The sequence below is a fragment of the Rhinoderma darwinii genome, chromosome 1, assembly GCF_050947455.1.
Source record: "Rhinoderma darwinii isolate aRhiDar2 chromosome 1, aRhiDar2.hap1, whole genome shotgun sequence".
NCBI classification, from domain to species: Eukaryota; Metazoa; Chordata; class Amphibia; order Anura; family Rhinodermatidae; genus Rhinoderma; species Rhinoderma darwinii.
The window spans coordinates 221,007,704-221,034,178 of record NC_134687.1 but is presented as its reverse complement, the minus strand read 5'-3'; the positions used below and the strand labels follow the sequence as shown (position 1 = coordinate 221,034,178).

Here is a 26,475-nt window from a genome sequence, read left to right as displayed (position 1 = left end):
TTAGAAAAGCATGGGTGCTTTCTTACAGAAACTGAGCCATACCTGTCCATGGGTTGCGCCAAGCTGCGATGCCACACATGACCTGTGGAGAGATGTGACCCTGTTTTGGGAAGAAAGCTGCCGTGTTTTTATAAATCCTAGACCACCTCTTTAATTTCAAAGTCTGCACAGTTACCATTTTATTATATAGCTGTTTAGTAAATATACTTGTCTTCTAGTTTAAGATATGGGGTAGTACAGCAAAAATAGAATACTAATTACATGTATTTGACCTGAAGCCTTCAGTCTGATATCACGGTTTGTGTAATTCTGCCCATATACATACGATTTAATGTCTGTTTGATCCGCTGACAACCTAATGTATCTGGGGGCTTCCGACTTTCTCCTGATGGCAGATGTCCAGGGAAACTAGGATTGCACATGTAGCATTTCAACATGCTCGAATCTTTCTTATGCCAGGAGAAAGGCTTTATTTCTCTTTACTCTTTCGCTCTCTCTTTCGCTCTCTCTTTCGCTCTCTCGAAATAAGCATGAACCATTAGAGGACTGCGTGCATGTTTGTGGTGGTTGATAGAGAATTCTGACAGCTATCTTTTATGTGTGAGGCCATCTTAAGGCCTCGTTCACATTGGTATACTGTCTCGCTCGCACACAGGCTTTCTTGCTCGGACACTGACATTCACATACATTCTCCTGTGCCCTCGCACTCTGCTTTAAGATGCCCCTTTTTTGATGTAACCAATGTAGAGGTGTTGCTACAAGAGTACAGCTCCACTTACATGTCTGAGCTTCTATACTCTCAATGTGGCATAGTAGCCTGTCAGAAAATCTGCTCTATTATCAATGACTCTTTATAAACACTCTAATTATACTTTACCTTACGTCCTGGAGCTTCCTCTTTGATGTGTACGTTTTCCATGGAGATTCATGTCCTAACTTCAGGATTTATGGTTAAGAATCCTAAAATGCCTATTTGTCAGCAATTGACTAGCCAGAATCACATGGATCCAGCATTTTCATTCCCATAATGTTATACGGGTAGCAGTTGCAGTTGCGAGCGTGTTTGGTTTGCGAGCACAATAAAACTACCGCGTTTCATGTCCGTGTGATTTGCGTGTGGCATCCATTTATCACGTCCATGGTTACGCTCTGCGAGCACTTGCTTTTTTTAAATTTTTTATTCATTTCTTTAACAACTGATGCGTGAAACACGGACAGCACACGGATGTCCACCTTTGTGCTGTCCGTATTTTTCACGCACCCGTACACTTCAATGCGCGATAAGGTGCACAAAAACGCACCAATATAGGTCATGCAGTGAGTTTCATGCAACGGACACTCGCTGTGTGAAAACTCCTGCATGTCATTGAAATGCATGGGTCTGTGTGCTGTCCGTTATTTCAACAGACCGCACAAGGATGAGGAACACGCTCGTCTGAATGAGCCCTAAGAGTACAGGCTTTAGCGGCTGATTGGTTAATCATGGCACATGACATTGCTGAATCTGCCTGGTCAGAGCCTTCGCTGCAGCTCCAGCCTTTAAGATTCGTTCAAAGTTAAAATGACTAAAAGATGGCAGAAATAGATTCTAAAGAGTTACAAATCATTTACCTGACTGTCCTCGAGTTTATATCCTAAACAAATACTGAATGGACCGCAATTACTGACTCCTATTTATTGGCTGCAAAGTCTACCATATAACCATGTCTTAGAAACGCAAAGTGTAAGTTTTATTTGTTTTGTTGGTAATGTTTTGCACATAGTTATTTACCTGGTCTGCCATTAATGTCTTAAGAGTAACTACTTTCACAAAACTGTTATTTCATAGAGACGTATCACAAGTTTAGATTGGTAGGTGTCCTGGGTGCAGAGACCCCCAACATTGCTGAAACTAAGGTGAAGAAGCGCTCAGCACCTTCAGCTGTGATCGTGGCTCGTCGTATGGGTGAAGACCGGCTCATACGCTATCTATGTGAGCCCGTCTTTAGCCTAGCTAGAAGCGGCGATCACAGCCAAAGATGCAGAGTGCTCAGCTGAGCGTTTACTGCACCTTTATTTCTGCGACCGTGGGGTCCTCACCAATCAAAACTTCAGATATATCTCTGAAGAGTAATTGCACTTTCACAAAACGTTTTACACGTCAAAGTGCAGCTTTATCTTATGTTAGAGCTCTGTTCACATTACGTTTGAGCCTACTAAGCTATTGTATACAGTGAGAAGAGTGGATAAGACCTACTTTATGACATGTAAGCGGGAAAAAATAGGGATAACCAGTTAGTGAAGGACCTCCGTTTCTTCCAGATCTCTGCAAGACTGCTGGTTTGAGAAGCTTACAGGAGCACTTGGAGTTTTTATTTATTAATAATATTGCTTGAGATTTCCCCCCTGAGGGCTGTGGAGTTTTTTGATGCGGAAACCGCCTCAATTCATTGGGAGGCATTTTTCCCGCGAGTGGAAAAGTCTGCGGGAAAAAAAAGACTTGCTCTTTCTTCCCGCGTTTCTGTCTGACCTCCAATTGACATCAATGGGAGGCAGAGAAAGTGTTTTTTTCCGCTGCATTTTTTTGCCCACCGCACTCTATGGCCGCGGCCGGAATACGCGGCAAAGAAAATGCAGGCAGGTCAAAATCTGCCTCAGAATTTCAATGGGAGGTCCGAGGCGGAACTGTGGCAAGAAAGGACGTACCACTAGAACCGTGAGCCCCCCCATGGTGGGAATAAAACGCCTTTTTATTTTATTATTATTCTTTTTCATTTTTTATATTTTTTGGCATTGGTTAGATGCAGTTTCCGGGTCTAAATGAACGCCAAAAAACCTGTATGAACAGGGCCTAACATGTGAATATTGACAACTGCTTCATCTGGGTTGTTTTGCTTTCCCTTGGACCAACACTGCAGGATAATAGGAAGTACTCTATTTACGGTCTCTTTACTGTTCATTTCTAGTAGCGGTGTTCCTTCGTTTGGATTAATGTAGATATTGGCATGCATTTTGATTTTGTATTTTGCTCTCTTCTCACAGGAAGCCTTACAATCAAGCAAAGAATAGATATAGTGATGTTCTCTGCTTGGACCAATCCAGAGTTAAGCTCGGACTCATTGGTACAGATGAGGTAATCCACTATCCGCTTTTCACATTATACACTCTAGACTAATTACCCTTTCCCATTTTTCATTTTTTTTATCCTCCCTGCATTCGAAGAGCAATAAGTTTTGTGGGACGAGTTGTAGTTTTTGGCACCATTTAATGTACTGAGAAACTTTTAAACATTATTTTGTGAGGTGGAATGAAAAAAAATAAAACCGTAATTCCTCCATAGTTTTTGTGGCGTTCACCCTGTGTTAACTCTATTCTGCTAGTCAATATGAATCTGGCGATACCAAATTTGACATTGTTTGTTTTACTAATGAGATGGGGATAAAAACCAGGATCTCCAAACTACAGTATAGGCCTCCTGGAAAAAAAATAAAAATGAGAGAGAATATATAATATATATATTTTATTTATTATTTTGCATTGCAGGTGTCTTTATGATCCTAAATCAAAACTTCTCCACTTACCACTGACTCTGCCCCACAAATTTATATTGCACTAAAGTAAACTGTCATTCACTGGTGGTAGGGTGTCCATTGTATTGATTTCATGGTAAGTCATCGTAAAGTTAAAGGGGGTTATCCACTACCAGACAACTGATGACCTATCTACCGGATAGGCCATCATTACATGATTTGTGGGAGTCCGACACCCTCCAGGCACCTGACGTCCATGCCGAAAGCCAATGGCTCCAGTCAAGGAATAGCGAACGAACTGCAGTACTGCAGCTCTCCTCCTATTCAAGTGAATAGAGGCAGAGCTGCGGCTGTGCAATGTACGGAGCCAACCGCTTCCGGCTCCGTACATTACATAATGTGCCATAACATCCATTGCCCGCAGGCTGGAACGGCTAATTGGCCCGGGTGTCGGACCTGCACCAATGATATACTGATGACCTATCCGGTGGATAGGTAATCAGTTGTCCGGTAGTGGACAACCCCTTTTAAATATTTGTAAGACACCCTGTAAATGTGATCCTAGCAGACCACACAGCTTCTCTATAAATCGGCAGTAGTCTATATTTTGTGGGCCCATACTTTGAGGAGTCCTTGCAGAGTATGTATACATATGTTATTTATATATGTAAGCCATTTTTCGTTCATACTTGTATGATTAACCTTTTCATTTGTTCTTACCTTTATAGACAACTGACTACATTAATGCGAGTTTTATGGATGGATATAAAAGAAAATATGTCTATATTGCTACACAAGGTAAGATTTATTTGTGTTAAACGATTAACTTTTTCTTTTTGTTGGGGTTAATTATTATAAGATCGAATGGCAAATGCAGCAAGAGTTGCACCGAATAGCCAAAACATTACTAATGTATAGCCAATATCCGACTGCAAATGCCAGGATCTGCGGTAGCGCCAATCCCAGCCCTTTTACATCTTAGATGCCATGCTCAATAGCAAATGCGGCATCTAAGTGGCTGCAGAGGCAGGAGACTCCCTCTGTCACCACGATCGCGGAGAACTGATGGAGTTGCATTGGCAACCGATGAGAATACCAAAGCATTATAATAGCGATCAAAAAATTGCATTGTAAAGTCTCCCTAGTGGGACTAAAAAAATGAATTAAATATATAGTTAAAGGTTTATTCCCACCTTATCCATATCCAAATGAGAACTGGGGTCACCCAACACCCGTCCTGCCTGGTGGGACAGCCAGCGCATTCAGGCAGAGAATGAAAGAGGTGGCCGCACATCTCCATCAATTCCTATGGAAACGGCTGAGCCTGCTTGCTTGGCTGTTTCTGTAACTTCCATATGAATCATTGGTAAGAGCCGTGCACATGCGCAGCCACCTTTTTGTCTTTGTCTAGACCCCCTGTCTAGTGACTCCCGTTCTTGATATGTATACCGCTCTGGGACCTGCACCGATTTGACACTTATGGCTTATCCAGTCTATATTCCATAATTGTCTATAGTGGGAATATCTCTTTAAACCTTTCATGACCAAGTCATTGATGCCCCTGTCCTGGTCAAATACTCAATTTCTGATATGCACTTCTTTAAATGAAAATATATTTGCAACCGCTTTGAATATCACAACTATTTTTACTTAGTTTTTTTTTACAAGCCTTATTCGCACAAATGGTGAAATCGGCCCTGTGACAGGTTTTTTTAACGGCCATCACACGGCTGCATAGAAAATGTGCTTTTATGGGGCTTTTCACACTGCAGTTGTTTTAACGGACCGTGAGCCCAGCCCGTGAAAAAATAGGACCTGTCCTATTTTTGGACGTTTTCACGGATCCCTCAATAGACAAGTCTATGAAGGATCTGTGAAAAAGAGTACCGCACGGATGCAAGTAATGGCCGATTTCACACACACGTTCGTCCTTCACACGACTGTTTTGCTTCAGTGTGTCCCTCAAAATTTCCATCTATTTCCCGGCCGTCGGAACATTTTTATCCGCCGTTAAATGAGTGAATTTACTTAGAGTTGGGTTTTGTTTTTTTGCCCCGACCCACAGTGCCCCCTGTAGATAGTGCCCACTGTAGATGGCGCCACAGAAGCTCCCTCCTAGTGCGAGCTTTGGTGGTGCTATCTACAAGGGGTGTGACGCTTTCTACAGGGGGGTGGTAGTCCAGCCTCTCAAAGCCCCTAACATCACTGTCCATATATGGACAGGAATTCCCGACCAGAGCTCTTGCGATGCTCTGGCTGGGGACTCTATTGGGGGAGAGCCGGCAGAAAGGAACATGCAGCACTGCTTCAGTGTGTGCATCACTGTACTTCTAAGCCACTTAACTGTGATTAAAACACATGGTTGATGAAATTAAGGGGGAGAGGTTCCGACACGTGGAGTGAGCCGGCAGCGATGCTCACCCTGAAGCAGCATCTTGCGCATTAAACCCCTTTCCAGGCTGCCAACTTTTATATAGGTGACAACTGCACGGGGAATCGGCAGTTGGAACGTATATAGCCGTATGGGTGTAGTGAAGGGGTTAAATAAAGTTAAGAAAAAAATTCAATTTTTTTTTCCCATAAGTGTTTTTTATTGTGCAAAAGTTTCATATAATAATTAAAAATCATATATATTTGGTACTGGCAAAATTGTAACGACCCGTATAATAAGGTTAACGTGTTATTAATCCGATGAATAAAAAGTCATTCCATCATTCCTTTTTTCTCAAACATTTTTAAAAATAAGTCAGATAAGTCAATAAAAAAAAAATATGCCCTCATACATTTACATTGACCGAAAAATAAAGACGTTCTGGCTCTCCAAATGCGGCAACATAACATCTTTTTATTTTTTATTTTTTTTTCATGAAGAGTGCTTTTATTGTGCAAAAAGTAGTAAACCCGTAAACTACATATTTGGCATTGTTGTAATGGTATCGACCAATAGAATAAAGTTAACACATTATTTATGCCACACTGAATGGTGTAAATTGGAAAAAAAACAACACAAAACTGGCGATTTATTGATGTTTTTTTCCACCAGGAAGAATATATATTTTTTTATTATATGTAATCAACAAGTTCTATATACCCCAAATTGTTGCTATTAAAAACTAGGACTCGTCCCGCAACACTCAAACTAAAAAGTTCTGGCTCAAAAAAAAGGCTGAGTTTTTTTCCATTCCGCCCAAAAAGTTTAATCAATAAGTTATATGCACCCCAAAAGGGTGCCATTAAAAAGTACAACTTGTCCCGTCAAAGAGCAACCTCAATGAAAAATTCGAGTTATGGCTCTGATTGCTACAATACAAAAATGAGTTTGGACTTGGAAAGGCACCCATCATGCTGCCTGCGCTTTCGGCCACACCACCTTAAAAAGCATTTACTCCAAAATAGTTTCATTGCGTGGTAGACTCTGCCTTTAAACACTGAAAGATTTTGTTGTGCGGTATGTCTTTCCAGCATGTATGCAGGGTTCTAATTATTGTTTCTATTTCCTAAATATGGGAAACGTTCTCCTATAATAAGTGAAAACATTTTTATCCAGAGCAAATTATTGCACAAGCCTGGTGTCAAGACCATTCCCAGAAAGCAAATCACTAGAGCACACTATGCAGGCATTGAGACTGCAAGGAATGTTGGGAGATCTCTGCTTTGAAGCCTGCAGAATTGTGAATGCTGCTCTGGATTAAAACGCAGACTATAGCTCATGATCAACACAATATAAATAATGCAATGTATTTATGAAGTTGCTCATTTTTTATGTAGATAGAAAAAGGAAATGTATTTGCCTCTCAATTGTTGGTCATTTGTGTGGCACACATACGTTGCATGAAACAGTTGTTTCGTTTCTCTGGGTGTGACAAATCTTAACACCTGTAGATATAAATTTAGTGAAGCGCCATTAAAGTTATCTTTCCCTTACCAGGTCCCTTGCCAAAAACCTTTGATGATTTCTGGCGTATGGTGTGGGAACAGAGAGTTTTAATAATTGTTATGACGACAAGGTAAATATACATATATCACAGTATTCTTACAGTATGGCCTCAGGTGCACAACCGTGATTTTCGCAAAACACGGCCGTAATAAGACATGTCCGTTCTTTTTGCGGTCCAGGCTCCTGGGCCATGCACGGACCAGGGTGAGCATGGGCCCATTTAAATAAATGGGGCCGCAATTCACCTGTATGCATGGGGCCTAAGTCTTGTAGTACTACCACTACTTCTTTGTCTTCATATTTTTCCATCAATATTTTTTGATCATTTTGCTCATTTGGTTTAGGATATTGGTATACCTCTTCTCTTGGGTATTTATATATATATATATTTTTTTCTTTTTCTTTTTTTTTCTTTCTCAAGAGTAATTGAAAGAGGTCGAATAAAGTGTGGACAATACTGGCCTCTTGAAGTTGCAAGAAGTGAAGATTCTGGGCACTTTATTATCCGGAACATTCATATAGATCTCTTCCAAGACTTCAAATTAACCCATCTGGATCTCTACAATAAACAGGTACGTTAGTCTGGAATGTAGGAAGCCTATAGTGTTTCCACTGAATTGGAATAGTTAATAGTTGCGATCAAATGAAATCTTAAATATAAAGACGTTAAGAAATGGTATGGTGAGCCTTATATCGCGTATGTTTTACCATGTTGTGCGTTTCTTCTCCACTCTTGCTTTTCTAGACCAATGAAAGTCGAAGTGTTGCCCATTACCAATACATGAGTTGGCCTGACTTTGGTGTGCCTAAATCTGCTTCTGCAATGTTGGACTTTAGAGCCCAAGTAAAGCAACATCAAGCCATGGCTGTGCAAGCATTAGGTTCAGAGTGGACTGGACATCCTGCCGGGCCACCTATAGTGATTCACTGCAGTGCAGGCATTGGGAGAACAGGTAAATATTACTTTGTCTAATGTCTGCTCATGGTACTCCTACTAGTACAGTATTTGGCAAGGTACCTTCAAGTCTTAGACAGTGTTAAGGTGGATATGCACAGCTCTCTGTGTAAATTCACATTGTTAAACGTTGTGTTTTTACAGTATTATTGTAATACACTTCTATTATCAGAATTCTCTCTTTTTTATAAGTGAGGGTGATTCAATCAGAGAACAGGAAAGCTGTGAGGAAATATTAGGAAATGAATTCCCAAGCCCATCGGATCGTTTATAAAACATATGTTCTCTAACATGTATCATTTCACCTATTGCACCTTAAGGTATCAGTGTATGTATTTATATATATATATATATATATATATATATATATATATATATATATATATATATATATATTTTAGTTATTTTTGGACCCTATATTTTTCACATTTTTAAATCTGAGAAATCAAGGTAGAACACCTTTTGCATAGCATACAAGACCAGCATGAGCAATTAGCAATACAATAATGAACAGTCTCACCCAATTATAACTCTGGAGATCTCACACTTGAGGAACTAGAGGAGGCGGTGGAATCCATGGCAAATAATAAATCCCAGGGGAGTGGATGGCATCCCAATGGAAATCTACAAAAAGTTTGGGATTTTACACAAATTCTTGACTATTTTTCAAGAAGCTTCTATTACCGGACATTTACCCTGGACGATGTTGGAAGCTGTTATAGTCATTTTGCCCAAGCCTCGTAAAGATCCTCTTTTACCTGACTCTTATCGGCCCGTTTTGTTGCTTACTGCTGATATTAAAATTTTGGCCAAAGTTTTAGCTCGTCATCTATCCAAGGTAATATCCCCTATTCATTCGGGTCAATCTGGCTTTATGCCGGCATGATCTACAGCGATCAATATTCATAGGTTGTATTTAAAGGGAAGGTGTCATGAGATTATTATTATTTTTTATCTTATTGCTTTTAATATATGAACATAAATTTTATTTATGTTCTCGTGTTCTACATTTTACGTCTGAGCGCTGTATCTAATCCTCCTACACTGTACAGTCGCTCAGAAAATGGCGACACACCGTGTAGGAGGTTTGGAGATTCAAACCCCTCCTTCTCCTGGCACTAGCCAGAATAAGGGAGGGGGGATTGTGTGAGGACACTAGAGAGTGTGTCTACCCCAAATTTGCAGCATAAAGCAATGAGGTTGCTTTACCACATTGACTATGCTGCAATTTTGGGAATTGCTCCCTCTAGTGGCCAACACATGGAAATGTTATAAATTTGAATCTAATTTATAATATTTCCTGACTTGTGAAAAAATGAAAACAATGTGTAATCATTTAAATAATTGTTTAACGAAAAAAAATATATAATTCTAGCGAAACAATTCCCTTTAACTCCTCGGCGAAATACGACGTATTGTTACTGAATTGTCGCCAAGGGGAATTATGGAGCACACACGTGCTGAGCACGCTCTGTACTCGGCGGGTGACAGCTGCCTCACTCCAGCGGGCGTAATCAAAGTAAAGTTTTGTTTTTTTGATGTTTCAAAAAAAAAAAAAAAAATGTATTAAGTTAAAAAAAAAACCTTTTCCTATTTTTCCCCTAAAGTAATGTTTAAATAAAATAAAAGTTCACATGACTGGTATCGCCGCGTCCGTAAAAGTCCAAACTATCGCAATATAGTGTTGTTTAACCCGCTCGGTGAATGCTGTAAAAAATTATACTGCACGCAAATTTATGTTTTTTTTGGTCACCTTTGCTCTTCAAAAAAATTAAATAAAAAGTGTTCAAAAAGTCGCATATAACCCAAAATGGTACAGCTCGCCCTGCAAAAACTAAGCCCTCACATCGCTAAATTGACGGAAAAATAAAGTTATGGCCTTTCAGAACACGGTTATATAAAGTCCAGAGTCCACGCAGCCATCTACCAGGAAATTTTCAAGCACTTCATGCTTCCCTCTGCTGACCAGCTTTATGTAGATGCTGATTTCATTTTCCGCCAGGACTTTGCACCTGCCCACACTGCCAAAAGTACCAATACCTGGTTTAATAACCACAGTATCACTGCGCTTGATCGGCCAGCAAAGTCGTCTTACCTAAACCCCATAGAGAATCTAAGGGGTATTGTCAAGAGGAAGATGAGACGCCAGAACCAACAATGCAGACGAGCTGAAGGCCGCTGTCAAAGCAACCTGGGCTTCCATAACACCTCAGCAGTGCCACAGGCTGATCGCCTCCATGCCACGCAGCACTGAGAACACCTCAGCAGTGCCACAGGCTGATCGCCTCCATGCCACGCCGCATTGATGCAGTAATTCATGCAAAAGGAGCCCCGACCAAGTATTGACTGCATATACTGTAAATTTCAGTAGGCCAATATTTCGGTATTAAAATCATTTTTGAAATTGGGCTTATATAATCTAATTTTCTGAGACCCTAAGTTTTGAGAGTTCATTAACTGTTAGCCATAATCATCAACATTAAAAGAAAAAAAATGCTGGAAATAGATCACGGCTCTATGTAATGAATCTATATAAAATGAGCTTAACTTTTAATTGAATTACTGAAATTAACTTTTTGATATTCTAATTCATTGAGAAGGACTAGTATCAATAAAGTTAGTTGGCTTCTAAACCTGGAGAAGGGCGTATATAGAAAGAGGGGGACATTGTCCAAATTTGAAAGGGTCTTGGCCCCCTGGATGGATAATTCTAATTTGGCATCCAGAGAATTGACAAGATACCATATTAGGGTCGCACGATGCATCGAAGTATCGATTCTATTTTGATGCCGTGCACCCTCAAACAATTAAATTTAGTTAATTCATGCATTTCGACACTAAGCTGTGTGGCCGCACAGCTTAGTATTGTAACACATGAATTCAGTCGGAGCGGAGCTTCGGCTGTTTAGTACAGCCATTGCCCCGCTCCTGACAACAAGTGTGCATGCGCACGGTCAGCTTGATGTGATGCGGCCGGTGCTGCACTAATGAGCGGCGGCACTGATCACAGAGAGAAACCCCATGTTCTGTGTTCAGTGCAGGTGCCGCCGCTCATAAGTGCAGCGCTGGCCGCATCACATCATGCTGACCGCGTACGCGCTCTTGTTGTGAGGAGCAGGGCAATGGCTGTATTACACAGCCGCAGCCCCGCTCTAACGGCAGAGATCAGAGAAACCTCTGTTCGCTGCCGGCATTCAAGGGGGAAAGTGAGAAGGGGCATGCTCATTGGGTTGCGTCACAGGGAATACCGGTGGCTCGATCGAGGGACATACCACATATAGTCAGACAACCCAGGGTCCATTGAAGGACCCCAGGGCTGTCTGACCATATTATGTTGCTAGGGCATACTTGGGTATATCCTAACAACTGCCTGTTTTCAATCAATACACAGGCTAATGTTGGCATATAGATATATGCCAGTACATTCAAGTTTAAAAAAAAATGTGTGTGTATATATGTGTAATATATACATACATACATACACACACACTGTATCGTCGCGACTGTAATAACCTACAGAAGAAATTTATAGTGTCGTTTTATATGTACGCTGTTAAAAAATTTTTTACTAAAAACTGCTTTTTCACTTAATGTGAGACACGTTGTATTACGAATTTTGAGCCTCCATGTGCCTCACATTAATAGTAATTAACCCCATCACGTACCTCACACATTAACCCCATCATGTTTCTCAGTCATAATAGACAACATTGGGTTTAATTACTATTAATGTGAGACCCATGGAGGTTCAAAATTCATCAAACCACACGCCTCACATCAGAAAATTGTAGATTTTTTTTAATTATTATTATTGGTAAAGTATCATTTTGGCATCAAGAATCTCAATACTACACAAAGTATCGGTATCGAAGTCCAAATTCTGGTATCGTGACAACCCTATACCATATATGGGTCTTTTGTGAGACCTGTATGTAGTATTGCTGTGAATAGGCGATTATGGGCTCGGTGGTCGTAGGATCCTCGTATAGAATTTATTGATGGGGCATTTTCTTAAGATTTGTTCTGGGATTGGGAAGGGGAATTGTTTTGAAATATAATGTTCATAGGATTGTCTGTTCAAACATGATTTATTTGAAATACGCAGGTGTTCTACCATAAATGTGTTTTGTTATAACTATGTGCTGCTGATTGTAACATTTGATCCTAGGTTTATATGGATGGATTGTACCATTGCACCATCTGATCTTTTTGTACTATATTGATATGTTTCTGGGAGGATGGGATGGACTGGGTTTTTTGTACTCTTTGTATGGTTTGTGCTTAAATTTAAATACAAATAAAAAGTTACTGAATTCAAAAAAATAACTCTGCAGATCAAAGACCAGCCCAAACAATTTGAGGTTATCTGCATATTGACCCTGTATGTACTCCCATATATAGATCCTGTATAAAGGTATAGCTGAAGCTTTGTCTTGTATTAATTCTGGTCTTTTCTTTCTTTGTATAAATAGGTACCTTTTGTACTTTGGATATTTGTTTGTCCAGGCTGGAAAACATTGGGACAGTGGATGTACTACAGACAGTGAAGAGAATGAGAACTCAGCGGGCTTTTAGTATTCAAACATGGGATCAGTATTACTTTTGTTACATGGCAATTATTGAATATGCACAGAGAAAAGGTCTCCTTGCCCCTGTGGAATGGTCCGACACTGAATTTGAGACAGATAGCGAGTGATTATTCCCCCTGCGTGGTACTAAGAGATCCTTGTCATAGCTGGTCCATTCTAAACTGGGTGCTGCTGGAAGGCTCTGCCCCCTTGCTGCCATGCAGTGAAGTGCAGGTCCCTTCAGTACACCGCTGGTTTGAGCTATTAATGCACTGGAAAGTGTCATAATTTATTGTAGCATGAATGCAAATGGAGTAACTTGCACATCATTTTCTAGACTTGAACTAAACTGTACTTTTTTTCTTTGCTGTTCTGTGCAGAAAGAATTAAGTATGTACAACGTGTCACAGATTCCTTTGTAAAGTGCGTAGTATCGTGTAGATTTGTTTAGTCCTTATTTTTATGACTTTTATGTAAATTGTAATGTGTCCTTGAAAGATTGCTTCAAAGTCCGTAACATTCAACCAATGCCACGAAGTACAGGTCCACATACCTGGTTACTTTGGCACTGTTGTATATAGCTAACTTACACATTTTACAGTTGGATGTATCTACATCAAAGACCGAAGGTTGTGTTAAGACGAATCGCAAATGACTGGATAGAAGTGTTATGCAAACTCTTATTTCCCTTAATTCTTTCAGCAGTGAAGGGTTAAGGCAAAGGCCTTAAGCTATGTTTGGTTTGTTTGTGTTTACTTTAGGATGCTGAAAATGATGGTTATGAAAAGCTGTATTTTTTTCCTCTTTTGCCAGACACTACGTATAGTGTCCAATATTACACTGCCTGCATTGATGTGCCTTTTTCATGTATTATGTGTAGCACAAAAGACATAATTTATCCAAATTAAAAAGACAAATGCCTGCATTTATATTCTCAGGGGCCGCTTTCCAATTTCCATGTCTATTAGGGGGAAAGGGAATCTTTTTTTTTTTTTTTTTTCTTCTTCTTCTCACTTGTCCCTTCCATGTACTTGAGAACTGAATTCTTTAACTGTTATATTATTTTAATATCAATAACGTTTCTCCATTTATTTAATTATTTTGTACTTTTAACAGTATAACTTTTTTCCTCCAGTTTGGTACGACTGACTACATACATGACAGTGGCTGCATAAAATGAACACCGCTACTGTATTTATAAGCCTACGTAATCATTGTAAATGTTTTTATATATGCTTTGGGATTGCAAAAATAGATTGCATTTATTTCCTTGCCATATTTAAAATTACAGGACATGTTGGTACTAGACTGGCAAATACATGGAAAGATACTAGGATGAACTTGTATGTCAGATTAAATATAACTTTAGCCTTCACGGTTTTATTGGTCTCTTTTCTCCCATCCTTGTGGTTGTAATATACTTCGTATAGGATTTAAGAAACTGATCCACTATATTCTGAAACCTGGTATTTATAATGGCAAAGAGGAATGGTCACGAGTGATTTCAGGGAAGATTTTTGCTGCATTTGTTCCTGCATTATTTTTGTAAAACATGGCAGGAATTTTTTTTTGCTTCGCCATGTGTGAACATACCATTAGAAGTTATGGATTACATTTATTTGTTGCTTTAAGGTATAAAGGTTATTGGATGGAAGAAACAGTTCACGGTCACAAAAAACCTAAACACATTGCTCCGTTTGAGTGCTGCTTTCCCAAAGACACTGCTCTTGCATACGGGCGGTTGCTGGGGAACTCTGATATCATTAATGCCGTCACAGGGTTTTCTTGTGCAAAGGAGGCTTGGAGTGATGCAGAGAAGAAGTGATCTGCATCTTCTCTGCATGTCTATGTATACAGATCACCGATTACAACAGTGATTTAATGGGCTGCGACCATAAAATTACTGATCAGTGATCTGTATATGGGGACGACAAGGAACACACAGATAACGTGTTCCCTGCTTAGGCTTCGTTCATATCGGTTCTTGGCCTCCGTCCTGATGTTCTGTCAGCATTCCGTCGGAACGGAGCCCTGACAGACACAAACGGGAACTATAGGTTTCAGTTTCCATCACCATTTATTTCAATGGTGACTGATCCGGTGCCAATGGTTTCCGTTTGTCTCCGTTGTGCGAGGGTTCCTTTTGTTTTGACTGAATCAATACCGTAGTCGACTACGCTATTGATTCTGTCAAAACGACAGAACCCTTGCACAATGTACACATATTTGATATCGCTATGTGTAGGAGAATTAGAGTATTTTAGGGTTAAATATTTCTCACTAAACAAACTGACAAAATAGCATGAAAAATATGAGGAAAAACTTATTTTTCCCTGGTTTTCTGATATAAAAAAAAAAAAAAACCATGAATTAATATTGTCTCTGATTTTTAAATTATGTCCTATGACCCATAAAAAAAATGTTGTGGTATGCGAAGAGAAAATTTACGCTGTGTAAAAGCACACAGCGTATCCGCCCTAGACACTGCAGGGAACGGTTGCCGAAAAACTGCACCAAATTGTGGTGCAGTTATTCGGCCAGAATGTCCAATGCGGAAAATGGCACAGAGAAAAAATTATTTATCCGTAGCCATGGCGACGTGTCTCTCTGACGTCCTGCTTCCTTGCCTCCTGGGATGACGTTTCATCCCATGTGACCACTGCGGCAGTCACATGGGGTGAAACGTCATCCATGGGGCCAGGCTGGACACAGGAGCAGAGAGTTATGGGTAAGTGATTTGTTTTTTGTTTGTTTTCTCAGTTGCGATGTTTGTTTGTTTTTTGACGGAATCACCGCTTTTTCCGCCGTAAATATTGCAACATCTGCTGTTTGTTGCGGGTTATGCCTCCCAATTTAATTATATGGGGAAAACATGCAACATCAATTTTACATTCTGCGGATTAATAAAACGCACCGCTGGTCAATTTATGAACTTTTTTTTGGTGGGTTTTTTACGCAGCGTGTGACTGAGATTTGGTTAAATCGCAACCATTCTGCTGCTACTATATTATGCTGTGGATTTTACGCAATAAAATAAATTGCTTAAAGTCTGCAGTATTTACGCTACGTGTGAACCCGGCCCTAAACAAACTATTTCCCGGCCTTTTGTGTCACTGTCTCACGCACATGTACATACATGTATATACATGCACACGTCTTAATCTCTACATCCCTGGTGACCCAGACATTCTGGAGGATTTGTCAATATGTACCACCAGTAGAGACAGCCTTCCATAAAAACGATTGCACCAAATTACCACTTGTTCCAGCTGGTTTAACCGTCCAGGTAGCCCAAGCAACATTCTTTGGGGGGTAGTAAATATTGTTTGTTTTGAGAATAATATGTGGTGATACAAATCCAGTTTTTGGTGGGCTCTTAGGCCTCATTCACACGACGGTTTGCATCCGATCCGGGCCGAGTTGCCGTTTTTACCGGCCGATTTTGCATCCGGCTTTTCCCCTGGTGTTTTAAAATCGGATGAATTTCATTTAAATTTGTTGCCACACACAGACCTTTGTAGATAATGCCACAGCCCCCCTGGTAGGTGATGCCACCCAGCCCCCCTGGTAGGTGATGCCACCCAGCCCCCCTGGTAGGTGATGCCACCCAGCCCCCCTGGTAGGTGATGCCACCCAGCCCCCCTGGTAGGTGATGCCACCCAGCCCCCCTGGTAGGTGATGCCACCCAGCCCCCCTGGTAGGTGATGCCACCCAGCCCCCCTGGTAGGTGATGCCACCCAGCCCCCCTGGTAGGTGATGCCACCCAGCCCCCCTGGTAGGTGATGCCACCCAGCCCCCCTGGTAGGTGATTCCACCCAGCCCCCCCCCCCTTTCCAGGAGAAGTCACTGACTTCAATGTCCATATATGGACAGTGTAGTCACTGACTTCTCCTGAAGAGGAATTCCCTGCCACAGGTCGGGAATTCCGCTTCAGAAGTGAGTGACTTCGCTGTGTCCATATTTGGACAGTGTAGTCACTCACTTCTCCTGTAGCGGAATCCCCGGCCATAGAGTCGGGGATTCCGCTGCAGAAGTGCGTGACTTCGCTGTGTCCATATTTGGACAGTGTAGTCACGCACTTCTCCTGTAGCGGAATCCCCGGCCATAGAGTCGGGGATTCCGCTGCAGAAGTGCGTGACTTCGCTGTGTCCATATTTGGACAGTGTAGTCACGCACTTCTCCTGTAGCGGAATCCCCGGCCGGGGATTGGGGATTCTGACTCCTACAGCGAGCAATAAAAGACCCTCCTCCTCACATGCACTCTGCACTGTGAGGAGGGGGAGAGAGAGTGCGCGAGCGACGGTAGACCCGGCCATCACTCGGGACACATTCCGGTGATGGCCGTGTATTACCCGGCCCCATAGACTTCTACGGGAGCCGGGCACCCGGCCGAAAATAGAGCATGTCCTATTTTTTGACGGCCGGTTTTCCCGGCCGTCAAAAAATCGGTCATGTGAATAGCCCCATTAGGGGTCTATTATTCCTAATGCAGCCGGGTGCCGGCCGATTTATGAATGGCTGGCACCCGGTCATGTGAATCCCGCCTTATTATTAAAAATTCTTCTCCTACTATGTTAATTTTTACTGCCAGAGTAGCCATCTTTAAAGATGTTTTCTGAGTTAAAAATGACTGTGTTAATACTTGTAATTTAAATACATTTGTAATATCCTTACATTTTCCAAATTGGCCCCGTTTCCAGATGCTGCCGTGGGGTACTTGACGGGTGACGTCACTCTCCGGCCCCTGTGTTGATCTTCAGTTCTTTTCCAGGTATACAACATGTCACTTGTGACGTGCTGTGTATTGGCTGTTCTCTTGTACAGCCCGTTACGCGCTTGTGCGGTCTCTGCTGTTCTCGAGATAGCAGGGACTGCGCATGTGCGTTACAGGGGGTGGAAAAGAACAGCCCATACACGGCACATCACAATTGACGTGTTGTATACCCGGAAAATCATTGAAGATCAACACGGGCTGGAGAGTGACGTCACCTATCAAGTGCCACTGCCATATGATTTGCTACACTGCTATGCTCAATCTCCCTGACGAACCAGTATGTAACTGGGGAAACGTGTAGGAGCTGGAGCTTCAGTTAGGGAAACAATCACAATATTAGGGATAGGTTCCAGAGACAGGGTTGTTCTTTTCAGAACGAGTGTCCGGTGTGTTGTCAACAGTGAGGGTTGAGAGTGAGGCTTAAGGGACAGACTGAATGCCATTGTGCAAGCTCATATGATCCAAGCCTACCCTACTGTACATTTAAGGAACTATAACCCTGTATTCATCACTGTGAATAGATATTGATGTGTATGTCCAATAATACAACAGTATAAACAATACTATATTGATATTCCATTTTATATGGGTTTTATTAAAAGCTAAGTTTTAGATACTAATCCTTCCTCTACTAATAAGCACCCATAAAGTACCCCACGGCAGCATCTGGAAACGGGGCCAATTTGGAAAATGTAAGTATATTAAAAAAATGTATTTACATTAATAAATTTCAAACATTAAAACGGTCCTTTTAACGTGGAAAACCCCTTTAAGGCCTCCTACGCACTCTTACACCACATTGCATGTAAAAGGCAGCAGAAATTAGCAGTAGAGCTGGATGCACCCTTGATCTGGAGCTCTGCTGAAACCGCAGCGCTCTAAACGTAAGCTATCAAAGTGTGGTAAAATGGTCAGATTGTGCTGCCAGTCCTTCTGGGATCTGACCATTAACTGTTCCCGGGCAGGGAGAAATGGAGAAATTTAATTAAGACTGGGCGGGACGCAAGCCCAGAAAGAATCTAAGATGGCGTCGGGGAAAGCCAGAGAACTACAAGCTATCGCCCCGCTTGAGACGGGCGAAAGAGATGAGACGGACGTAGAATAAGAATAGATCCTGGAAGACTTGCCGGTCTCCTGACCATTTATGCAGAAGCTATTCGTGGCACTAGATCCGCTGGTCCAAGATCTAGACCTCAAAAAGGACTTGCGACAAGTGGGCACCAGGGTGGAGGTGCTAGAAGCACACGAGGCCTCAATTGTGGACCATAGTATGGCAGTAGCCCATAATTTGGATCATACTCAGGCACATTTTAACTTCCTCCACTCTCTAGGATAACGGGGGTAGGAGGAATAATTTACGCTTGAAAGGCCTATCAGAGGCAGTGGTGCCAGAGGCCTTAAGGGTGGCGGTCACAGAATTATTCGCTGCAATGCTGGGCCTGGATGAGACTGATGATCTTACCCTGGATAGGGTCCATAGGGCTCTCAGAACCCCCACCTAAACCCCAAGAACCCCCTCGATGTCATATGCTGTTTGAGCTTTTTGAAAGAAAAATTGCTAGAGAATCTACAAACCTTACCTATGAGGGTTCAACCATTATAATCTACAAACATCTGTCACCCCTGACCTTGCAGAAATGCAGGTTTTTAAAGCCGCCGCTTCTTGATGTGCCTATGGGGAAACGCATCACGATCAGATCCTATGCTGACTTGGGTAAAGTATATGATGTTTTAAGAACTGAACACTTGGATATTTCCAACTGGAATCCAGCACAAGATGCATCTACTTTGCCTATGCTACCGGATATCAGACAGTGGGAACCTGAAAGTTCCTTAAAGCCTTCGAGACAACGTAAGTGAGCGGGTAAGTTGACTCCTCGGAAGATCAAGTCGACCACCAAAACTGACTTTAGACACCTGAACACGTGGTATTCTCTCATCTTACTCCCTACAGCACTGACCCCATGGATGTGATGTTTATTTTCAACTTTTTTTGTAGATGTAGAACTGCTAAGCTGTTTTTTTTCCCCTTTCTCTAGGTCTTCAGATTATTTTTGCAGGTTTTTACCTATATTGCATATGATTTTTCTAATATGTTTACAGATCTTTGGAGAAGTCCATTTTTTTTCTACTGAGCAAGCCCGCTCTAGAGCTGGGTGCACAGGTGGAAAATGCCCCCCCCCCCCCACTAAGGTTTTCACCATCGTTTCCACTATTACCCCTGTCGTAGTCTTTTGGCTGAGTAATCTGATTTCTAAAAGCCTTGCGTTCTGTTCAAGTGGCAGGTCCAGATCGCGGGGCTCTGTACAATTTCCACTGTATGATGCTTTAAGTGTCACTGTTTGTTTGTTTTCCTTCTCTCCCTTCCCCGTTTTTCCTTCCCGTTTTCTTCCCCTCCGTCAAAAGTGTTTCTTAACCGGTTAAATGAGCCAGAGAAAATGTCTCAATTTTGCTATGTCCTTCTTTAGATGATTATAACTCTGCAGGTGAATAAAGTTAATCTTTGAATTTTACATCTCTTTTTTAACGACATATGACTTTGTCAAATGGCATTTGTCAGTATACATCATTTTTAGTTTTTTTCTCTAAAGTAGGCAAAATTGGAAATAAAACAAGAATTTCGCAAATGCGGCAGTTTATGCTAGCATTTTTCACCCAGAGTATAGACCACGGACAAAATTCATCTCATTTCACATGGTAGCACAAACCCCACAATACTCAATCAAAATGAAATAAAACATGACAACAGTTTCTTTGGATAAAAATGGCCACGGTGTTTATTAAGGGTAACCTAAGATAAAATAATTCGAAGAGAATAACCATAAATAATCGAATAAATAATAAAATATAAATATTTTGACCAATAAAAACCAAGTCCGCCCAGCATTAGCTGGGTGACAAACCCCTCTAACAAACAACGTGACGTGAAGGAATTTAAGAACAATAGGGCGGGAGGGTGGGCGACGGTCCAATCTACAAAAACTGGCTGCTTGACCACGATGAACTGCTCCTTTTATGTCCAATTTTCCCGCCTTTAGGATTTTATCAATGACCAATCAGCTGGCCTTCCACAAAACTGCCTGGAGATAGAATCTGCCAGAACCTGCTCATGCAATTGCACAGCTGACCTAGGTCCAATCAGCTGGGACCAACTCCAAACTGCCCAGAGACAGAAACATCTGGAAACCGGCTCGTGCCACCAGCACAGCTTACCCGGGGGACACCACGATGGTAAGTACCATTCTAATATAAAATAACAAATGGAGAAAAGAGGGAAAGGGGGAGAGAAAAACATACCAAGCAAAAAAACATATTTTATTAACAACTTATGGGGGGCCGTGCGACCATGTGTCCCCCAGGCAATAGCCTGGGGGGCCCCTGACATGGTAGCACAAACCCCACAATACTCAATCAAAATGAAATAAAACATGACAACAGTTTCTTTGGATAAAAATGGCCACGGTGTTTATTAAGGGTAACCTAAGATAAAATAATTCGAAGAGAATAACCATAAATAATCGAATAAATAATAAAATATAAATATTTTGACCAATAAAAACCAAGTCCGCCCAGCATTAGCTGGGTGACAAACCCCACAAGCCATGACATTACCAAGACATGGCCCCCCAAAACACCGCAGCCATTCTTCAATTAAATTCTGCAGGCCCAAATTGAAAATGTCGATACCCACATCAGAAAGATGTATACAATCATTTCTGAACAGCCCGTCTGTGAGGTCTTCAAGGTCACTGTGTCTATAAGAAAGACCACCGAGGACCGACATGTATTTAGACATGGCTCTATTAATCCTTTTACGGATTCGATTCAAAAACTTATAATTTCCAGAGGACCATAGCAGTCTTGGAATAATCTCTGAAAAGGAAATAGTAGCGTCAGGGAAAAGACATTTTATCAAGGCTATATCCCTTCTCATTTCCCAAAGTAAGTCCAAAGTCTTTTCTTTACCTAGGTCATTGCCTCCAGCATGGATGATAATTAAATTCGGATCCGGCCAATAAGAACTCAGTGATTTAACTAAAGAAAACACGTTCTTCCATTGCAAACCCCTTACCCCATGCCAAAAAACCGAAAAAACTAGCGGATCCATAGACAAATTTTCTGTATAGGACCTTCTCGCGGCTCTCTTCTGTGCCCAAAATATAAAAGAGTGGCCAAGGATCCAAACAACCAAACGCTTACCTGTGGATATATAATTACACTACTAACAAGTCTGGTCGAACATAAAGTTTAAATCTATTAGACTCCCACCTTCCAATTCTTTTTATAATCCCTTCATCAATTCCTAACTGTGCAGCTTCCGTAGCTGCACCTATTCTAAACGAATGGGAGGATATTTTTAAATGCTCCAACTTCAGGGACTTCAAACATTTCTTTAAAACAGAGTTAAACTGAAATCTGGACAGCTGATCCCCATTCTGAATCAGGAAAGCAACCCCAAGACTCGGCCTGATTGACAACCAATGTTTAACATTAGAAACTGGGCAAAGAACAGAACCCGAAAACTGATTAATTCTAACCAAACGACCTTTTCCTAATTGATCTGTCTTAGATTTTTTTTAACAATAACAAAACATGGTCAATTTTGCAACTAACATCCTGAAATGAAAGGCCCGGGACTGAAACTTTACTCTCTGCCACCAGTTCGCTTATTCTCAAGGCTGCAAAGAACATTAACACAAATGCTGTTCTAAACAAACACACTTCAAAATTACTAAAACAAACTAAATGTAACACATTGAATAATTTTAACAACAAATCTAATGAAATAGGCCTTCGTCTTTCCACAACCGGAGCTGACCTATGGTAACCTTTCAAAAGCTGCTTAACTGGGAAGAGCGAAGAAATAGCCGGACAACTGTTTAATTTAAGAAAGAAAGAGATGCCTGCCAGAGACTTAGAAATGGAGGCAAATGACAGCCTCCTACTAATCAGGCTACATACAAATTTTAAAACTAGACCTACCTCATTATGAAAGAAATTACAGTTCTCATTAACACAGAAATTAACCCACTCCTTCCAAGCAGCTGAATAATCAGCCCATGTTCTTGGAGCCAAGGATCTCTGAATATTAACATAGATTAGTCCCAAATCAGATTCCATAAATGAGGAGGACACGGAATTCCACAAAGCTCCGCTTCTGGTGCCATCGTTCTGAACCTCCGCCACTGACAACGAGATAATGAATCTGCTATATCATTCTTTTTTCCTTCTATATAGCTAGCTTTCAACCAGATGTTCAACTTCAGACAACATAAGGTTAAATGCCTTAATAACTTAACTACTAATTCACATTTTGAAGATAATGTGTTAATTGCAAAGACCACACCTTTGTTATCCGTAAACAACAAAATTCTCCTATTCTTAAAATAATGACCCCATACAACTATGGCTACCAAAACCGGAAATAATTCCAATAAGACAATATTTGAAGTAACTTTGCTTACACGCCAAGCACTGGGCCATAACTCAGCCGACCATTGACCATTAAAGAATGCCCCGTAGCCCATACTACCGGCTGCATCCGTAAATAAAGACAAAGAGTCAGAATCCTCAAAATTAAACTGCCAGCAACTGCGTCCATTAAATTTAGATAAAAATTCTAGCCATACAGCTAAATCTTCTTTTAGCTGAACCGTTAACCTAATATGGGACCTAGGTGACTTAAGACCCCTTGTTGAAAAATACAGTCGCTTTGAAAAAACTCTTCCCATAGGAATAACTCTAGAGGCAAAGCTCAACAACCCTAACAGTGACTGCATATCACGTAATGAACATTTCTTCCTAGCTAACATACTGACTAAAGAAACCCTTAACTTTAACAATTTTTCCTCTGGTAAACTAAATTCCATTCTCTCAGAATCTATTCTAATACCTAAAAATTCTAATGACCTACATGGAAACACAGTCTTCTCTTCAGCTAACGGAACACCAAAAAATTTCATAAACTCGACAAATTTTAACAATAAGGAATAACATAACTCAGAACTAGCATCACCTATAAACAAAAAATCATCAAGATAGTGCAGAACACCTCCATCCGGAATTTGCTTCTGCACTACCCAATGTAAAAAGGATGAAAATGCCTCAAAATAGAAACAAGATAAAGAAAAACCCATTGGTAAACATTTGTCATAAAAATAATCACCTTCAAATTGAAAACCTAGAGAGTTGAAACCTGCAGGGTTAACTGGTAGTAAACGGAAAGCTGATTTGATATCAGCTTTTGCTAAAAAAGCATTTTGACCAAACTGTCTCAATAAAGAGACAGCCTGATCAAACGAAGCATAGTGTACTGTCGCTTTAGACTTGTCAGCATCATCGTTTAATGAAGCCTTAAACGGGTAAGAAAGGTGATGTATTAAACGGAATGAATTCAATTCCTTCTTAGGGACAATTCCTAAAGGTGAAAGTCTAAAGTTTGTAAACGGCGGATGTATAAAAGGACAAGCGATCCTGCCAGTTTCAAGCTCTTTCAGGATTTTCTGATGCACAATATCCTTATGCTGCTGGATGGATTTCAAATTATCCACCCAGCAACAACCAGATCCTTTGAAAGAAGGGATATCAAAACCAAACTTAAAACCGTTAAAAATTAAATTAGCTTTCTCCCTGTCTGGGAACATTTCTAGCCAAGGCGCCATTCTTATTAATTTCACTGGCGTCCATGCTTTTGGATAACTGTTCTTTGGAACTAGGGGGTTGAGACTGGTTTGCTCTTTTAAAACAGCGACACATTGGGTGCGAACCCCCACAAAAGGAACATTCATGTTTATACCGACAATTGTTCAACCATTTACACTGAGCTTCATTATAAGCAAAGCAAACTCCTTTCCTCAACGTATTCTGAGAACTAGGCTGCTGCTTGGGCACTGACCTTTGTGGAAGCATTAAACTAAGCCACAAACCAACATCCTTAGTGCCCCATTTTAATGAAGGGTACACTGCCATCTTCTGGCGAAACATTTCATCATAATTGTACCATGCTAAACCACCAAACTGGCGGTAAGCCTCAAGAATAATGTCTACATGCTGAAATAAATTACTAGAATTAATGAAAGACTTTTCCCCTAAAACTGAAGCATAGATACAGAACGCCTGTAGCCAGTTAAAGAAAGACTTAGGAGGAGAACGTTTTTTATCCTCATCTTTATCAGACTTACCATCCTGCTTGACAAGAGTCTCCTTCGCGGATGGTAATAAAGAAAATAAATCTATAAACTCGTTCCTCCAAATACGCTCCTTAATTGCTGGCTGTAAATGAAAACCTAATGGCGAAATATCGCAAGACATCACTTCCTTACAACAAGTTTCCGAAACACCAATTCCTTTCTCTAAAACAGGAATATTACTAAAACCAGCATTCTGTAAATGCAGACTACTATGCTTCCATACATCAGCGGGGGAACTAGCAGGAACAGCCGTCTTACTGACCAAATCAGCTAATAATTTTAAAATATCAAACATTACATTAGAATTGAGGGGAGGGGGGATGGGGTGGGACAGATAAGGGGTAGCTGGCATCTCACCACTCTGTTCCACCTGTCCTGGGTCGTGCACCACTTCTGCTACCTCCTGCTGCGTGCCTGTAGATCCTGGGGAAACTTGCTGACAGGAAAGTTGACTCCTGGGACCTCTTCTTCTCCTTGATACTGGCGGGGGTGGGGAATAAGCCACCCTAGTCTTCCGGCTCCTCTTCCTCGGTTGCAGCTCTGAAGAAAAGTCCTGCGCCGCCTCTAAAACCAGTGAGGCCGGCGCTTCCGCTGTGTCCTCCACACCATCCTTGGAGCAGGAGGGGGTACCCGACCAACCTGTTGTCTCCCGTTCTCTGACTAAACTTCTGGCCAGCGGGTTAGCCAATTGCGCCGGCACTTGCTGCGCACTTCCGGCACTGTGCGCCACCTTCTTTGATGACACGGTCGGCCGCCTCCTCTCAAGCTCCGGCACCTGGAGCGAACGTCCGGAACTGCGCTCCACCCTCAGTGATGACTCTGCTGCAGACTTCATCCTCTTGGCTGCAGCTGATGACGGCACCTCGAGCGACGACCCAGCAGGAGACACTGCTTCCTCTATGTCGTTTTCCAGCCCAGTAAGTTCGCGTCTTCCCTCGACTTCCCTCGACGGCGCTGCTGCTAGGCATTGCCTCAGCCAGTTTTCTCCTCCTTCCGACTCCGCTCTTCTGATCAGCTCCATCAGCAGGACATCCATGGCGACGGTCCAATCTACAAAAACTGGCTGCTTGACCACGATGAACTGCTCCTTTTATGTCCAATTTTCCCGCCTTTAGGATTTTATCAATGACCAATCAGCTGGCCTTCCACAAAACTGCCTGGAGATAGAATCTGCCAGAACCTGCTCATGCAATTGCACAGCTGACCTAGGTCCAATCAGCTGGGACCAACTCCAAACTGCCCAGAGACAGAAACATCTGGAAACCGGCTCGTGCCACCAGCACAGCTTACCCGGGGGACACCACGATGGTAAGTACCATTCTAATATAAAATAACAAATGGAGAAAAGAGGGAAAGGGGGAGAGAAAAACATACCAAGCAAAAAAACATATTTTATTAACAACTTATGGGGGGCCGTGCGACCATGTGTCCCCCAGGCAATAGCCTGGTGGGCCCCTGACATTCTTCCACTTCTCCTGTGCATGGGGATACCAAATATGTGTGCTTTATTCACTGTGCTGGCATGTGTCAGGGCTTGGCATA

General features: G+C 41.6%; 2 protein-coding genes across 2 annotated transcripts in view; one reads left to right on the top strand and one right to left on the bottom strand.

The window, feature by feature from the left end:
- The window catches only part of LOC142759519 (tyrosine-protein phosphatase non-receptor type 9-like), a 72,018-nt gene extending 57,674 nt beyond the window's left edge, over positions 1-14,344 (top strand). The window contains exons 8-13 of the mRNA XM_075861770.1: positions 3,022-3,112; positions 4,238-4,307; positions 7,438-7,516; positions 7,868-8,018; positions 8,192-8,399; positions 12,874-14,344. Coding sequence (XP_075717885.1) covers positions 3,022-3,112; positions 4,238-4,307; positions 7,438-7,516; positions 7,868-8,018; positions 8,192-8,399; positions 12,874-13,097 — 823 coding nt within the window. The 3' untranslated portion in view covers positions 13,098-14,344. The remainder of the gene's footprint in view (positions 1-3,021; positions 3,113-4,237; positions 4,308-7,437; positions 7,517-7,867; positions 8,019-8,191; positions 8,400-12,873) is intronic.
- Positions 14,345-20,570: 6,226 nt separating this feature from the next.
- Positions 20,571-25,845, bottom strand: LOC142740110 (uncharacterized). Its single transcript, XM_075849854.1, has 2 exons — positions 25,291-25,845; positions 20,571-21,943 (listed from the first exon to the last, which is right to left on the bottom strand). Exons 1-2 carry the CDS (start codon positions 25,766-25,768, stop codon positions 21,213-21,215), a joined length of 1,209 nt encoding a protein of 402 aa, XP_075705969.1. The 5' UTR covers positions 25,769-25,845; the 3' UTR covers positions 20,571-21,212.
- Positions 25,846-26,475: the final 630 nt, after the last annotated feature.